This window comes from Phyllobates terribilis, unplaced genomic scaffold (genome assembly GCF_046119375.1).
Source record: "Phyllobates terribilis strain yellow unplaced genomic scaffold, ASM4611937v1 Scaffold_4__5_contigs__length_816908805, whole genome shotgun sequence".
NCBI lineage: Eukaryota > Metazoa > Chordata > Amphibia > Anura > Dendrobatidae > Phyllobates > Phyllobates terribilis.
In genome coordinates, this window is record NW_027362764.1 from 168,171,293 (window position 1) to 168,184,816 (window position 13,524).

At 43.7% G+C, this 13,524-nt stretch overlaps 1 protein-coding gene across 2 annotated transcripts in view; it reads left to right on the forward strand.

Moving 5' to 3' along the window:
• TAX1BP1 (Tax1 binding protein 1) overlaps positions 1–13,524 on the forward strand; it is a 115,019-nt gene that overhangs the window by 30,531 nt on the left and 70,964 nt on the right. For both annotated transcript variants that reach the window (XM_073677912.1, XM_073677911.1), the window contains exons 4-5: positions 3,054–3,241; positions 7,204–7,362. In XM_073677912.1, coding sequence (XP_073534013.1) covers positions 3,054–3,241; positions 7,204–7,362 — 347 coding nt within the window. The remainder of the gene's footprint in view (positions 1–3,053; positions 3,242–7,203; positions 7,363–13,524) is intronic.

The following is a 13,524-nucleotide window of genomic DNA, read 5'->3' on the forward strand; positions in this document are numbered from 1 at the left end:
TATGGAGTGAGGTGGCGTCGACTGGCCGGGGGAATCTTATTTCGGGTCTGAAACCGGCGAATCCCCGCAGGGCGCAGTGCATGTGCTGGGGGGGGGATTTATAAGCCTGCAGTCACACAGAGTGACTGCCGACTTATCACATTTGACTGGACAAACGCCTCTAAGGAAAGAAAAGTGGCCTTTTTTTTTTTTTCTTTTTCAATGAAACATTTAATATAGTTCGTGAGACATGTATCCTCATGATTTTTTCCTATTGCCATGGAAAGTCTGCGCTAAAGGGGCTGTCCAAGAGGTGAATAAATTACTGCAGCAACAGGAAATATTGTATTTTTTTAATTGTACACCCTTACTTAGTGTCAGTGGACCCCAGTTCCCCAATTAATTAGTGTAATTCTACTATTAACAACTGTTCTCAATAAGTTATTTAAATATTGTCTTTAATGTGCCTGTTGATTACATTTGATCTCCTTTAAAGCACTGCTTCAGCGGTTTTTTTTTTTTTTGTTTTTTAATTTCATCCCTGGAGTGGTATTACTAATCTGTATTCCCTGACCCTGCAATATACTTACCAGCTGGCGTCTTCTGCTCCTCCCAGTCCCGCTCCTCCATCATGTGACCATAAGTCAGAGGTAACGGTCACAAGCTCTCAATGTGACTCTGTAAGACACTCCTTCTGGTCCCATTCTTGCTGTCATAGACTTGCATTGGGACGTGACCCCCAGCTCGCCCAGAAAACTGGCGCGATCCAGCAGGTCACAAACTGCCGAAGATGACCGAAGCAACATCAAGAACAGATGAGGACTGTGGCTGGTGAGTATGAGACTAGGGACAGGGAAATTACAACAGTGACACTTCACTGCATTCAAACAAGCAACACTTGCATTCAAATCAGCACTCACCTCTGCTAAACAGGCCTACTTCACAACCCTCATATCCTCCCTATCCTACAACCCCAAACAGCTATTCAACACTTTTAACTCTCTCCTCCGCCCTCCACTGCCCCCTCCGACCTCCGTCATCTGTGCTGAGGAGTTTGCCACACACTTCAAAAACAAGATTGACCACACACGGCAAGTCTTTACTGTCTGACCACCACAACCCCTTAGTTTTCCACAGCATTTCCCTACCCCCATAACCTCCCTTCCCAACATCACGGAAAGAGACCTTACTCGTCTCCTCTCCAAATCACATCTTACCACATGTGCACTCGACCCCATCCCATCCCACCTCCTCCTCAACCTCACCCCCACACTCATCCCATCCCTAACCCATCTCTTCAACCTATCACTATCTTCTGGTACTTTCCCCACTGCCTCCAAACATGCCACAATCACGCCCATCCTCAAAAAGCCATCCCTCGACCCAACCGCCTTGTCCAGCTATCGCCCCATATCGCTGCTCCCATTTGCCTCCAAACTCCTTGAGCAACACGTTCACGCTGAACTTTCCTCCCACTTTTCATCTAACTCTTTCTTCGACAACCGACAATCCGGCTTCCGCCCCCACCATTCCACCGAAACTGCCCTTACCAAAATCACCAATGACTTACAGCCGAAGCTAACAGACAATTCTCTGTACTCCTTCTTGACCTGTTCTCTGCTTTCGATACAGTTGACCATTGCCTCCTACTACAGATACTCTCTTCCTTTACCCTATCCTGGATCTCCTCATACCTTTCTAACCGCACATTTAGCGTCTCCCACTCCCACACTACCTCCTCACCCCGCCCCCTCTCTGTTGGAGTCCCTCAAGGCTCTGTCCTAGGACCCCTACTCTTCTCAATCTATACCCTTGGCCTGGGACAGCTCATAAAATCCCATGGCTTCCAGTACCATCTGTACGCTGATGACCCCCAGATCCACCTCTCTGGCCCAGACGTCACCTCTCTGCTGTCCAGAATCCCAGCATGTCTAGCAGCCATATCCTCCTCCTCCCGCTACCTCAAGCTCAATGTGGACAAAACTGAACTCATTATCTTTCCCCCATCTCTCATATTTTTCCCACCTGATCTTTCTATCACAATAAATGACATTACTCTTTCCCCTGTACCGACAATCCGCTGCCTCGGAGTAATCCTTGACTCCGCCCTGTCCTTCAAACCCCACACCCAAGCTCTCGCCACCTCCTGTCGCCTCTAGCTTAAAAATATTTCCAGAATCCGTCCTTTCCTCAACCCTCAATCTACTAAACTGCTTGTGCATGCCCTCGTCATCTCCCGCCTCGACTATTGCAACATCCTCCTCTGTGGCCTACCTGCTGACACTCTCGATTCCCCCCCCTGCCCATCCTCAACTCTGCTGCACGACTTGTTCATCTCTTGCCTCGCTACTCCTCTGCTACCCCCCCCTTTGCAAATCCCTTCATTGGCTCCCATTCCCCCAGCATATCCAGTTCAAACTACTAACACTGACTTACAAAGCCATCCATAACCTCTCTCCTCCGTACATCTCTGAACTAATCTCCCGATATATTCCTTCACGTAACCTCCGGTCCTCCCAAGACCTCCTTCTCTCCTCCACACTTATTCGTTCCTCACGCAATCGCCTCCAAGATTTCTCCCTAATATCCCCCATCCTATGGAATTCTGTGCCTCAACACGTCCGATTATCCACCACACCTGGATCCTTCAGACGGAACCTGAAAACCCATCTCTTCAAACAAGCTTACAGCCTGCCATGACGTTGCTTGCGGTCACCTCAACCAACAACACCGGAACTACTGCAACCCCTCAACCTACTGTCTCTGCCCCTTTCCTGTAGAATGTAAGCCCGCAAGGGCAGGGTCCTCTTCCCTCCTTACCGTTCTATCATTGTTAGTTTGTTTACTGCAAGTGATGTCTGTATTTGGTATGTAACCCCTTCTTATGTACAGCGCCATGGAATCAATGGCGCTATATAAATTATTATTAATAATAATAATAATAATAATAATAATGACACCACTCTGACAGGGAAATAAAAAACTCTGGAGTAGTGCTTTAATGTTGTTTCTATGTATGTAAGAAATGCCTTTAAAAAGTTTTTCTTATTGTCCATCTTCAATTGTGTATTTAGGATACTATCTTCCTAACGATGATGGAGAATTTTACCAATTCTGCTATGTGACCCATAAAGGAGAGATACGTGGAGCAAGCACACCCTTCCAATTTCGCACGTCATCACCTGTAGATGAGCTATTAACCATGGAAGATGAAGGTCATTCAGACATGTTGGTGGTAACCACTAAGGCTGGTCTACTCGAGGTACGTTTAAGATAATTACTGATTTATGCCCATTCTTAGTTTTGCAATTGTGTGTAGATAAAATTAGACATTTTACAGCCTTGAGGACAGAATTTTCCAAACGACAAATTTGATCCACTTTATATTTATTGGCATGATATTTCTCTCATTAACATCTTTGTAATGTTTGGTAGTAAAGTTATTGTGACATGCTGCCACGTTCAAAAAGGGCAGAGCACAGATTAGATGGTCACTGTAGATTGAATCAGTAGTACGAGTGAATATAAGAAACTTTGTAATATGTCTTAAATAAGGTTCTTTCTTCACATATGAGTTATCCCCCCCCCCACCTCCTAATATAATTGCTCACTCTGAAAAACTGCTAAACAGGAGGCAGCTGTAACCTGTCTCCTCAGTGAGCTAACTGATTGGTTGTGTCACTGAGAGAGGACAAGCAGAGTGACAGGCCTTCCTGCTGCTTTCATAAGTGTTTCTCACTCCAATGCTGGTTTACAGTGCTGCTGTACTCCTGTCCTCCATGTTGCTTTTGCTTTCGAACATGTTCCACATAGCGATAAAAGAGCAGGAATCCCTCATGTCTGTGTGCTGTGTATGGGAGATATCACTGCAGCTAGTTTCCTCTCACTAGGTCAGAGACAACTCAAAATTAGGGATATAACCTGTGAAGGGAAAAAAATTGTGAAAAGTGTAACACCGAAGTCATATAATGAGCAGAAAGTGTTTTTACTTATCTGTTCACTGGCTGGTACATCCATTGTCGGTTGTCTGGAGCTAAGCCTGCACCATAACCTGGAGATGCAGGCTGTTACACAGTCAGCATCTGCCTTTAACAGCAGTGATTGGAGCTGAGCTACTATTGCTGCTTCTAACTCCTTAAATGCCGCAATCAATTTCTGAGAGTGTCATTTAAGGCCAGCATTGCGGGCAGCGGGCCATTCACCATGATTGTGGGTAGCCAGCGGTCTGAAAGCTTCTGTGGCCGTCATGCTGGCACTCCTGCAAAGGTCACCATGTCGGCACTCTTAGAATTTCATTCCCGTTAATCAGCATGTCGTATGATAAAGTGAACAATGTCATTCAAAAGCACAATTTATTCTGTAAAACAAAAGCCCTTTTACAGCTATGTTGACATAAAATTATAGTTCTGGCTCTTGGAAGTTGGGAAGGAAAAAAAGTCAGAAATGCACAAAAAAACAAAACAAAAAAAAAAATGCGGAAAATCGCCCAGTCCTAAAGTTTAAAAATGGCCAGAAAGACTTGTACTTCCATATATGCCATAAACCTGAAACAATGGATAATTTCTAATCCATTGACAATTAGAAGTCTTCAGCTGTCCCCACCCGCAGGCGGCATCATCCAGTCGTTGCTTCAGTGACCTTTCTATACCCTAGTGATGTATCTGTGGTAGTAATAGGAAAACTCGGCCTTGTGACAGAGCTATACATGAATTCTTATTGGATCTATGTCTATATCAAGCAGAACCTCTTGGCCCGTGTGTAACATCTGGGTAATGGATGTTTCCAAGATGAACCATTTCCAACACATCTACAGTGGGGAAAAGAAGTATTTGATACCTTCCAATTTTGCAAGTTCCCACCTACAAAGAATGGAGAGGTCTGTAATTATTATCGTAGGTAAACTTCAACTGTGGGAGACTGAATCTTGGAAAAAAAAAAACAGAAAATCCCATTGTATGATTTTTAAATAAATTGCAATTTATTGCATGGACTAAGTATTTGATCACCTACCAACCAGCAAGAATTCTGGCTCTCACAGACCTGTTAGTCTTTTTTTTAAGAAGTTCTCCTACTCTACACTCATTGCCTCTATTAATTGTACCAATTATTAGAAAATGGAAGAAACACAAGATGACTGTCAATCTTCCTCAGTCTGGGGCTCCATGCAAGATCTCACCTCGTGGGGTAAGGATGATTCTGAGAAAGGTCAGGAATCAGCCCAGAACTACAGTCTCAAACATTACCGTTAGGAACACTCTACCCCGTCATGGATTAAAATCCTGCGGGGCATGTAAGGCCCCCCTGCTCACGCCAGAATATGTCTAAACATGTTTGAGGTTTGTCAATGACCACCTGGATGATCCAGAGGAGGCATGGGAGAAGGTCATTTGGTCAGATGAGGCCAAAATATAACTTTTTTTGTATCAACTCCACTTGCCGTGTTTGGAGGAAGAAGGATGAGTACAACCCCAACAACACCATCCTAACCGTGAAGCATGGTGGGGGAAACATCATACTTTGGGGGTGCTTTTCTGCAAAGGGGACAGGACGACTGCATTGTATTGAAGAGAGGATGGATGGGGTCATGTATCGCGAGATTCCTGGAAGATCTGGAGAAGATCTGTATGGAGGAGTGGGCCAAAGTCCCTGCTGCAGTGTGTGCAAACTTGGTCAAGAACTACAGGAAACTTCTGACCTCTGTTATTGCAAACAAAGATTTCTTTGTCAAATACTAAGTTCTGTTTTTCTATTGTATCAAATACTTTTTTAATGCAATAAAATGCAAATTAATTATGTAAAAATCATACAATTGGATTTTATTTTAAGATTCTGTCTCTCACAGTTGAAGTGTACCTACGATAAAAATTACAGAACTCTCCATTCTTAGTAGGTGGGAAAACTTGCAAAATCGGCATTGTATCAAATACTTATTTTCTGTACCTTCATCCCATACTTGTACAAGGTCTCTGAAATGGCACCCTAGAACTAGCATGGAGCTTAATATATAGTCTATAGACTGTCAGTCCCAAACCAAAGGACTAGGGCTACGTTTCTATTTTATTACATATCTGTAATTGCCGTTCATGGAACAAAATAGAAATTGGTCTCATGAGATACTCATTAAAGCCAAGTCCTGTTTCACCTTAAAGGGAAACATGTATCCTATTCTTCCTTCTTGTGTTTCATATAAATGAAACAGCGGCCGTGTCCATCCTATTCAGCTTCTCAACATTGCTTGCCTTGAGTGTAGATTTTGTGTAAGGCTCCGTTCACATCTGCGCTGGAGGCTCAGATTTTATCGGAAAATAAGCAGCTCGAAATACCGCTCTAATTTTATTGTAAATGTTATTATATTATGTTACATTCCAGAACTGTAGAAAAAATCATGGACTTACCATCCAAAAGTCGTACAATGACCCACTGAGAGGTTCACCGTGACGTGGTAGTAGGCTTCGTACTGTCTGATCAGAATGTTAAACGAAGAACCTCATGTTCAGTTTTGTCAATTTTTGCCTAGCAGCATTAGGTCATGTCATGGTATGATTTTTGGATGTGCAGTCCATGTCTTTTTTTTCTCTCTACAGTTCTGGAATATGGTATTAGTGTCCCCTCTTGCTTTTGTTTTACTTGGATTGGGTTTCCTTCCATTTGACCCAGACATTTTTAAATTAGCAGGAGACTGCAACATGGGTTCTACCTGTTTTTGTTCCTAGCTCACAGCCTGAGAGCTTGTGCAAGGTGAGTTTTTCACATCCATTCACCTGGTGTTGGTGCTGTATAGCTGCCAGTGTTGCTGTGCTTTATAAGGTGGTATGGCCTGGAGTCATCGAGACTCAGCCTCGCAGCATGGGTGCTGTCAGGCACCAGATCGCCCACTCTGCTGGTGCACAGACGTTGGCATGGTGGTTTGCTCACGGCGCCGCAGCTTTTTAGTCAGGGACCCACTGACAGGTTCACTGTGACGTGGTAGTGGGCTTCTTACAGTCTGATCAGGATGTTAACTAAGAACCTCATGTTCAGTTTTGTAAATTTTTGCCTAGCGTTATTAGATCAATGAGTGATTTTTGGATGTGGGGTCCATGCAGTTTTTTTTTTTCTTACAGTTCTGTTATGTTACAATGCTCAGCTGTATCATGGGGCGAATGGGCTGCTCCGACCCTTGGGTGCATCACTCATGTTACTTTCCGTCCATCTTGTATTAATTATTGCTTTTAATCATTTCAGCTTAAAATAGAAAAGACTATGAAAGAAAAAGAGGAGTTGCTGAAGATAACTGCTGTACTGGAGAAGGAGACCACGCAGCTAAGGCAAGAGGTGGAAGGACTGGAAATGGCCCTGTCACGTGAGAGAGAGTGCTCTGACCAGCTGATCGCAGAGCGAGATGTAAGTCTTAATAAATTATCATACTTAATAGTTTAGACATTTTTGACATATGTGCCCATACAGTACATAGTCATGTTGCTGTAAATTCTAAAGCGATCTTCTCTGGTGGATTTTACCTTCTTGTGAATTGTGTTCCTGGTGTTGGATTTTCATCTTATTCTGTTACTGAAATAATTCTGATGATGTCCTTAGGCCTTCATCTGTCTGCTTGAGTGGTATCTGCCGTCCATCATGGCATTAAGTGTGCTGAAAGGAGGCCAAACCTCGAGAACAGGGTGCCTCTTATTCAGTCAGACTGGGATCTGCCTACTTCAGTGGTGCCACACATGAGATTTTGGGGCACTATTCAGGGTGTGCTAAAGCCACTATAAGCATCTTATTTGTGCTAACAGATTCCCTGAGTAACGTAAAGTTACTTTCTGGTAAATTGGCAGAAATATCTGAGACCGGACAGAATGACTGTTCAAACTAGGTACAGGTGCTCAGTGCACCCTAGGTGTGGCCAACGTTTAAGTGTACATTCCCAACTACTTGTTTCCATCTCCCTTTCCTCTTTGACAGCTTTGGCTCTAGCGAATGGTGGAAATAGATGGAAAACGAGCAAGTGGGAAGGTGTATTTAAATGTTTGGCCACACCAAGGGTCCACAGAGTGCCTGGCCTTGTTTTAAACAGTTCTTCTGTTCTGGCAGACTCCCTTTAAGTCACATGCAGTCAGGATATGAAAAGCAACCATGGGAGAACATGCTGCAAAATTTGCCAAAGAAAATACTATGGCTGTCTCTTATTGCTATTGTTGAACTGCTTCTGGTGGTGGTCATGTAGAGGAGACCCCATGGGATGAAGGTGACCTTTTGTGGATCTTTGGCCACATTTCAAGGTAGAGTCTTCATAGCTCAAGCCTTTGGTTTGTATGTCAGTATCAGTATGACTTACATTTATGGTTTATAGGGGAAAAAGAAAAGTGCTTGTAATGGCAAAATAATACTAGACTTGCGCGGATAACCACACGCCCGAAGCCACATATGGCCATGGTGCACAGCCATCGACAATCCTGGTGGAAGGCATGCTCCTCGGTGTCTCTTGGCTGCATGTATTTTTCATGTTAAAAAGAAGTGGAGTGGCTCATAGTTGGAAGCAGGACTTGGTAGCTGTACCAGTGGTGTACAGTATGGCCATCTTTGAGATCCCCATATACTCAGCTGTTTAAGCATCTCACTACTATGAACAAAACGTAATCCTTACCCAAACTGATGAGATGGGGACTTATCTGACATTTACAGCATGTAAGTGTTATGGTGGCTCTTGGTGTTGGTTCAGTTTGATGTGGCCCTTGGACCTCACTTTGTCCAGGCAGCACTCTGCACACCTGCTGCTGGGGTCCTGAGGATCATCTGATGATCATGGTTCCCCTGATCTGTTCTAAGTTCCCCTTCAGTACATCCCCTGGTGAATCCTCATGATGGAGGATGAAATGCATTGGGAAGTTGTGTGGGGTACAGTATAACATTATTGGAAGTCCTACACTTGGGTACTGTCTTGTAAGGGCAGCGGGAGCTAATGCATGGGGCATGACTGGGAGGTATAGCCAATGTATAGACCTGTATTAACCTTCTAGATCCCATACTTTCTACTGGACATCATAGATGTGTTCCTGGAAGTTGGGTGAGATCACACCATCTATTATCATGAGCAGCTTTTTACCCGTTGTAGGACTGTTTTACTGCAATTTGTAGCCACAGTTTGTTACTTTGTGAATCAGCCCCTTCTGGGAACACTCGATTAGTTACCTCTAACCATTTCTGTATCTTCTAATTCTATTATACTTTAAAAGTTATATTTTAATACATACATGGTCCATATATCCCCCCAAGAAAAAAAAATAGGGAATCCCTGCTATGAGAAGTGAAGGAACAATGCCTGAAATGGGTGAGGAATCCGAACTTAAGGGTTTTACACCTGCTGATGATCCAATAAAGACTTCATTCTAATTTGGTGCCTTGGTTAATTCTTGGTTAAGTCTTCTTGCAATTATTTTAGTGACAACTAGAAACTGCGTCGTTTGGATGCTACGGCCAAAAAGACAGTTTTTCTTTTGGACAGGTTTGATGACTTGTCTGCCGGCTCTATGTGCAAAGCATACACACAAATAAGGGAAGACCTGTCAATCAGGGTGAGTTGGGCGGGGACAATCCAGTGGGGAGCCACCCAGAGGACTCTTTCCTTTGGGCCCCAGTTTCAGAGTAAAGCCTAGTTCATCAGCACAAGGTAACCTGTAGCTATGGGATGCTGCCTGAGGTTAGGGCGGTAGGATTCTGTCTCATCTTATAGTTTTTAAATGATTTTGTGCCGGAAAGAATTTAAAAAATACATTCTTATTTCCCATCTTAATCACAAATGTATTTCTTACCTCCTGCTTAGATTGCACTGAATATATTACACTGTCCAGAGGCTGTAATCCCACCCATCGTTTTGTCCTAAATCTCCAGGAAACCTTTCTTTTCTATGTAATGTTCTGAGCAGATCTTTCCTTTTAGGTTCATTGTTCCTTTACTGGGTGGCAGCAGATGCCACGTGTAAACCAGGGCATTTGTTAGGGAAATTGTCCCTGAAGTCAGTGAGATTTGCTTATACGTGACCATAGTGAATACTGATGCTGTGAGAATGCCGAGTCTATAAGGATCGGGGCCTCTAGCCGTCCTCCCTCTTAGTACCCTGCTCTGACGTGGCGGCCGGCCGGTCTCCGGGGTGTGCTGCTTGCTTTGAAGCTGTGGCTGGAGCTGAATGAGATGATGACAAGCGATATAGTATGAGGTGCATGAGCTGTGTGTTTACAGAGTGCAGGTTAATTCTATTAACCTCCAGCCACTTTGGCTTTTATGTTGTAAAACGATTAGAAAGCTTCAGGACTTTGGTACCAGGCTTGGATCACAACCATTTCCAGATGTAGTCCCATGGGGAAAAAGACTGCGAGCAGGAAGGCTTTCAAGCATTACACTGATGCTCTGCAGCCTGGAGTTCTCAGGTTGCTGCCATATTGTATGTCTTGGGCTGAACAGACAGCATCATGCTGGGGAAAATGCTGGGAGTTGTAGTAACGCAACAGATGGTGAGCCGCAGGTTGTAGACCACAGTGAGCAGTTCACAACCTCTGTATGCCACATTGCTGCAGGGATACGCTTCGTAATGGGCATTTGGGTGGTTATTGAGAGTAGAGGGTGTCCACAATATACAGGTTTTGTAATCTAACACTGTGACAGATCAGACTGCACTGAATTATTTTTTTTACAGGTGGACATGCCCTACAATCCTTTCAGTGGTACTAGTTTATTTTATTTAAGGGAATCTGTCACCATGTTTTTGCTACCCCCATCTGAGGGCATCATTATGTAGGAGCAGAGACCCTGATTCCAGCAATGTGTCACTTACTGGGCTGCTTGCTGCAGTTTTAATAAAATCCCTGTTTTCTCTTCTGCAGACCTAGCAGTCCTCTGAATGCTGTATAATACTGCCCATACCACTGATTGGCAGCTTTTTACCTAATGCACAGGGTACACAGAGTGAATATGGAGGACTACGTGGCCACAGGTTTACTAGTCCTCTAGTAATAATCCTGCTGATCAGGTAGTTTATCAAAACTACCAGGAGCAGCCCAGTAAGTGACACATCGCTGGAATCCATGTCTCTGTCCCTATATTATGTTGCTTTCAGATTAGGCAGCAAAAACCTGGCGACAGATTCCCTTTTAAAGGGGCAGTTCAGTCTGCCCATCATGTGGTCTCCTCTCCGCCCGCTCCCTTACATGAACACCATCAGCGACTGTCATCTCAATGACTGCATCACTAGTTACATAGACGACGGCGCACAGAGCACCTAACCACTGAGCCGTATGACTGCCCTTCTTCTTTTTCCTATGATGCCTACACAAACATTGCCATTTGTTTTTAGTTAACTGAACAACTCCTTTAAGAAGCATGCATTTCCATTAATGAGACCTCTCCTTTTTGTAAAATGAAAAAATCTGCTAATAATCCTGTGGTTGTGCTGTCATCAGATTCTAGCCACCATTCATGAGATCCAGTAGTGAGTGTAGACGGCACTGCATGGACAGTAAGCCTACTAATGGCTCATCATGGCTGGGTTCACCCGTGTTACAAAACAAAATTCAATATTCTGGAAGAACTGGAGCATTGCCTTACATATCTTTATACACACAAGTTAGGTCCAGAAATATTTGGACAGTGACAGAATCTTCGTGATTTCAGCTCTGCAGGCCACTATTTTTGATTCAGAAGGAAACTGAGATGCAATTGAAGTGTAGACGTTCAGGTTTAATTAAAGGGGTTGAACAAAAATTATCCTGTGAAACGTTTAGGAATTGCAACCATTTTTCTACAAAGCCTCCTCATTTCAGGGGCTCATAAGTAATTGGACAAATTTACCATAAATAAAATGTTCATTTTTAATGCTTTGTAAAGAATCCTTTGCAGGCAATGACTGCCTGATGTCTGGAAGACATGGATGTCACCATACGCTGGGTTTCCTCCTTTGTGATGCTTTGCCTTAAGTTTTGTCTTAAAGGGCACTGGTCAGGTACCCCGTACCCCCAGAACCGCAGTTGTCTACCTATCTAAATTCCCTGCCTAACAGTCCCTTTATTACATTACACACAGACAGATCTTTAGAATAAGTATTTCTAAAATCCATTTGACATGTAAATGAGGGCTTTAAAGTTAAAATGTATTAAATGTGTACGTCTTACTAACCTGCTTGACCCCCGACAAGTGTCCCTCCTCTTCAGCTGTGAGCTCTGATCCCGGCAGGTTCTCTTCTGGTTTGCGTCGGACACCGGACAGTGTTTCTGGGGTCGGCACGTGTCCGGTGCGGTGTGTGACCGGGGCTAGTTGGCTGCTTGTTTTAATAAGTAAGCCAGCCCCCTTCTGTGTCACAGAGAAGGTAATGCTCCGAAATGAATCATTGGGGCAATGCAATGGATAGGCTGAATACATAGGTGAGGTTTTTTGTGCTTGCTAGCTAAGTGTATGTCTGTGTAGGGTAGAACATTCGGCAGCACTCTCTCCATGCCTGTCCAGTGTCCACCTGCTGGCTGCGGCCTCTGTTGCTCTAGGAGTCTTGGAGACTTTTTGGGCTGCTGCTTAGCAAACTGGGCAGCAGAATTCTTAATTTTGGTGTTTTTGGAAAGTTTTAATCGTCAGAACTATAAAAGTCACTAACGGGAATAATAACTTACGCTGATGTAATAAATTAACTCTGACTTTATGAGCTAGTTCCTACAGCTGTAAAGTGACTTGCACAATATTGTCGTGTAGATTGTGCATGAAACGGTAGTGTGATAATAAGTAATGGCACAGCCGTGCTACTGTGCGTACCATGTTAATGACTTGTGCACGCTGTCCGCTGGATATAAAGCTGCTAATTATACCTGCTGGAAGCAATAGAGGCAGAAATACCCATCTGTGATTGTGCAACCCCGCCTGGTCATTGGCGGCCGCAGACCGATGGCTTACCTATGCCTGGCAGCGCGCCATCTGATTGTCATTTTTACCTATGCTTTACAATGGAATAGCGTGCAATAAACAAAGTAATGTGTCAGCTCCGGAGCCTCTTAAATCTAATTTACGGCATGGCTGACGTCAGCGCTGATAAGGTAGGGGTGCGTATAAAGGCTTTTCCTTTCTTATTGCACTGTTCATATTTAACAATGGGCTAGAGTAAATTTGCATTGGTGGAACTGGAAGCGCCATTTGCATCCACCTTTATTGGTGTAGAAGGTGTTTTTGGCTATAAATGGGTAAATCCTGTTAACAATTAAATGGCATAAACGGAAGTCTGCTCCAGCGCATTTACCATAGCGTCTGAAAAACTGGACCATAAGTAACCTCACTGAGACTTTATTGTCAATTCAAGTTCTGTTCATTACCGCAGAAAATAATTCGCTGTGAAATATAGAATTTTGAGTCCACAGGTAAAATTACTTCCATTTAATTTTTTTTTTTCTTGGTATTTTAAAGCTGGATATCTTACTAGTATAGGCATCCTAGGGTTTTGTTGTTCCATGCTGCAGAGCTTATTGCCTTCTTGGTGGACACTCTTTATGAAATGAATTGTGTGTATGAAATCCTCGCAGTGCTCTTTAGATCCGT